Source organism: Pinus tabuliformis, chromosome 7 (genome assembly GCF_031772625.1).
Source record: "Pinus tabuliformis cultivar Carrire ecotype Pingquan chromosome 7, CPIR1, whole genome shotgun sequence".
Classification (NCBI taxonomy): domain Eukaryota; kingdom Viridiplantae; phylum Streptophyta; class Pinopsida; order Pinales; family Pinaceae; genus Pinus; species Pinus tabuliformis.
In genome coordinates, this window is record NC_142293.1 from 2021263525 (window position 1) to 2021267829 (window position 4305).

At 36.8% G+C, this 4305-nt stretch overlaps 1 protein-coding gene across 1 annotated transcript; it reads left to right on the top strand.

Moving 5' to 3' along the window:
• Positions 1-212: 212 nt before the first annotated feature.
• LOC149256591 (uncharacterized) lies at positions 213-1355 on the top strand. Its single transcript, XM_089455416.1, has 3 exons — positions 213-512; positions 713-1115; positions 1246-1355. The coding sequence occupies exons 1-3, from the start codon at positions 213-215 to the stop codon at positions 1353-1355; spliced, it is 813 nt and encodes a 270-aa protein (XP_089311542.1).
• Positions 1356-4305: the final 2950 nt, after the last annotated feature.

Below are 4305 nucleotides of genomic sequence, written 5' to 3' on the forward strand. Positions count from 1 at the left end.
TTTGTGATTATATGTTTTTCTATTCCTTAAACGCAAGTTTGTGTGTTGTTCTACCAAGTAATATAACCATATATAAGAGACACCTTAGTGAAACAGAGATATCAGGTTTCTCTACGTCCCTCGAACTATTCCTGTGCCAACAGGTTTTTGCCACCACGTCCGATATGGCCGCAGTTGATATAGTGACCGCATTCGAAGAGAAAAACATACAAATGCAGAAGGTAAACAGAGGCGGTCTCAAACTAGTGACGAGATCAGTAGACTTTGCTTCTTCTCCGTGCCGACTTTATTTCGGTGGAGCCTGCAGAGGAAACCCAGGCAATGCAGGCATTGGGTTTCTGCTTATAGATAGTAATGGCGAAGTGATTGAGAGATTCTCTTCTTTTCTGGGCTACCAATTTACCAATAATGCAGCCGAGTTCAAGGCTCTTATTGCCGGACTTCAGCATGCCATGGACCACGGCATCACAGCCATTAAAGCGTATGGAGACAGCGAGCTCGTTTGCAAACAGGTAACTCATCGACTCTCTCCTTTTCTTGATTAATTGTTGTAGACAGTTAATTCATCTGCTCTCTCTAGTTCTTGTTTTTTGCAGACAAGTAAGTCATATACTGTCCACCTCTCTCTGTTTTTGACTTCTTTTGGCGTTCAAGGAAATCGCCTGCTATTTCACGGAGTGCATTATTTGAATTAATGGGTGTTGTTGGTCAGGTAAACGGGGAGTGCAAGATCAATATAGGATGGCTCAGGAGGTATTGCATTGAGGCGTGGAAGCTCCTTGACAGGTTTGGGAGTCATGAGGTGGTGCATGTGCGTCGTGAAGAGAATGAAGCCGCAAATGCCCTAGCAAACCAGGGAATTGATCGGCCATCCATTGATACAAGTCCCGCTTCTCGAAACAAAGTGATCCAAAACTGCATGACTCCTGAGGAGGCACAAATTTACGTTCTTCATAAACGTTGTGAGGGCGTCCTTCAACTCAGTTTTGTTCTTGAGACCATTAAATACTCTTTGCCAATATCGTACGCCGCTGTTCAGAAACTCTGCTCTGAAATAGAACATACGCACATTAGTTTCCCCGGAAGTGACGATGGTTCAGAGCTGAATGACATATGTATGTCTTGCTTATTGGCTCAGTTTTAGGGTTAACGTTTTTTCTCTGGTATTTCTGTTACTTTTCCTAGCCAGGATTTATTTTAGTTCTTTAGTTCCATGCACACTGAGCTGTCCGACACTATCTTCAGTTATACTGACGCTTATGACGCTAAATGGAATTGACGTCATAATTGTCGTTTCCATCAAACGGCACAGAAAATCGAGATATCTGATTTTAGCGATATTGCCAGAGATCTAATTTTAGCAATATTGCTCACAGGTTTAATAATTTTTCCATTCCGAAGCTCGGGTGGATAAGTGTTTTTCAAATTTTTCAAATGAAAATCGCTATTGAAGTTGAGAAATAGGCCTAAGGCTAGCCCGAACTGACTTTGGAATTAATGATCACTTGCAGTTTGATCGTGTATCTCTTTATTTGTTTAATAAGCAGGGAAGTGTTTATTTGTTCAGTTAGCACGGAATTCTGTAGTCTGAGATGATGTGACTTTAATATATTAAAATTAGATTGAGGTCTGAAGATCCTTCTCAGTTTCTGTACAACCGCAGCATTGGAAACAATTTGAGACACGAAAGGCAATGCCCTTAACTCATACACCCGTCGGCCCTTCTGCATTCTCAATGTCATTCCGTAGCAAAAGATCTGCCAATACATGGTCAACCACACGAGCATAACTCTATCGTTGAAGTCATTGATTACACTAAAATCCATAATTCATGAATATAAAATCATACAAAATCCAATTAGACTTACCCATCTCCAACTAAATAATTTCATGCACACTTGTTATAATTGCATTTCTTAACTAAACGCTTCGTTTCATGCATGTCTTTACTATATATGGAGAGAAAATCATACCAAATCCAGCTAGATTTGACTCTTCTCCGACTAAATAATTTCATGCACGCTTATATTATAAGTAGATTTCTTAACTCAACACTTCACTTTCATTTCTTAAATCAACACTTTGGCTTCATGCATACTTGCATGTTTAACACTTCACTCCCTGCATTGCAGTATAATAATTACTTTTTCTAACACTATTTGACCTCAAAGACCGCGTGTTTTTTAAAATCCCAAGCAGGGATCAAAATTGAACACATCAGAGCCTTTCAAAGGGTATTTGGCACGTCAGAGAAGTAAGGAGAAAATTTTACCAGTCAAAAAAAATTTAAAAATTGATTTTTGTCATTTAAAAAAAAATTTGGAATAATATCTTAAAATTTTTTAAGAAGTGCTGTCAAATTGTCAACCTTTTTTTTAAATTTTATTTTTTCTGAAATTAGAATTTTAGGAATGTTGAATTTGTAAATTTCTTTTCATGTTAAAACTTAAATCCCATTTGAGAAACTCCCATTTCAAAAACAATAGTTTCCTTTTGACTTGTTTTTTTCAATTGTGCATATGATGCAAGTTCTTATTAATTATTATGTCGCAATTAACTTTTGATACCATTGCATTTCGCAGTTTTTGAGTTGCTCACATTTCAAAAACAACAGTTTCTTTTTGAGTTGTTTTTCCTAATTGTGCATATGATGGAAGTTCTTATTAATTATTATGTCACAATTACCCTTTGATACCATTACATTTGGTAGTTTCAATTGAGAGCGACTAGATGTCAATATGGGCCATGTATTAGGTCTGTAATTTCACTGGGTTGTGCCTGAAGGCTGCCCAAAGTAAGGTTTGATGACGATTTAAGTTGGAGAGGAGCATAGATTCATCATTCAGCAAACGCATGTCAAGCAAGGTTTAAGCACGATTTATGCTTGGAAAGGAGCGCATTCAACAGGGTTCCTAAAATACTGGATTTGATTTGTTTGCGAATTCCCAATTCTTGATATGTTTTCATATTAAAAAAGGAGATACCAAAAACATATACACCTTTGTACACTCTTTTGTTGAATCCTAAACATGTTTAGAATTTTACTGAATTTTTTCATTCACTCAATAAACTTAAATTTGATTGAGCTACTTGTATATTGGCTTGAACGTTCTGGTCACAAAAATTTCCTACAATATTACTCCTTATCTGAACTAGAGCAGGAATATAGGTCTCCTGTTTATCCATTAATGGTAAATGCATCCGATATATTAGTTGCGGCTCATATCAGACCTGCCTTATACACAACATCCATGGGGTTGTTGTTCCTCCATTCTCCTATGAAAAAATAAAAAGAAATTTGAAAATAATTTACTATTGTCAATTGAATTGCTTTTTTTTTTTATGTTTTTCATTATAGAAATGCGACCTGAATATCTGCCCTTCTAAATGAAATTAAGACATGCCCTTCAAATTTGATCACTGATAGAAACCAACAAAGGATATTAACTCGATGAAATTTATCTGCATATAGCTTTCAGATTTCTCCGACTTCTGTCTGGCGGGGCTATTAAAGCTCTCTTCTCAAGTGTAGAAGGAAACAAATCAATCTGCAGAAGAAGAAAATGGATGTAAATGGATGTAAACGATAATATTCCAGAAGAGTTTGTTAACATTGTGGTGCAAGAATTTGCTTATGATCCCTTTAGATTGCCGTCTGAAGGTCCTTCTCAGGTTCTGTACAACCGCAACATTGGAATCAATTTGGGACAGGAAACTCCCGTCAGCCCCTCTGCATTCTCAATGTCATTGGAAACAATTTGGGACACCAAACACAATGCCCTTAACTCATACACCCGTCAGCACTTCTATAGACTGACTTGAAGCATAACTCTATCTTTTGAGCTTGAAGTCATTGATTACACTAGAATCCATACTTACTGACTACACTAAAATCCATAATTACTTAATATAAAATCATACAAAATCCAACTAGACTTGACTGTTCTCCAACTAAATAACTTCGTGCACACTTATATTATACTTGCATACTTTCATGTCTTAACTCAACACTTGACTTATTTCTTAACTCAACATTCGGCGTACTCAACACTTCATAATAAGGAATGGCTTAACTCAACGCTTGGCTTCATGCATACTTGCATGTCTTAACACTTCAATTTCTGCATTATATATATGCGAGTAATTACTATTTCTAACACTATTTGAACTCAAAGAGCGCATGATTTTGAAAATCCAGTGTAACTCAAAGACCGCATGGTTTTGAACATCCAGTGTATGGTTTTAATCGCGGTCTTTGAACATCCAGTGTATGGTTTTAAGAATCTACCGTGTGATGTTCGACCA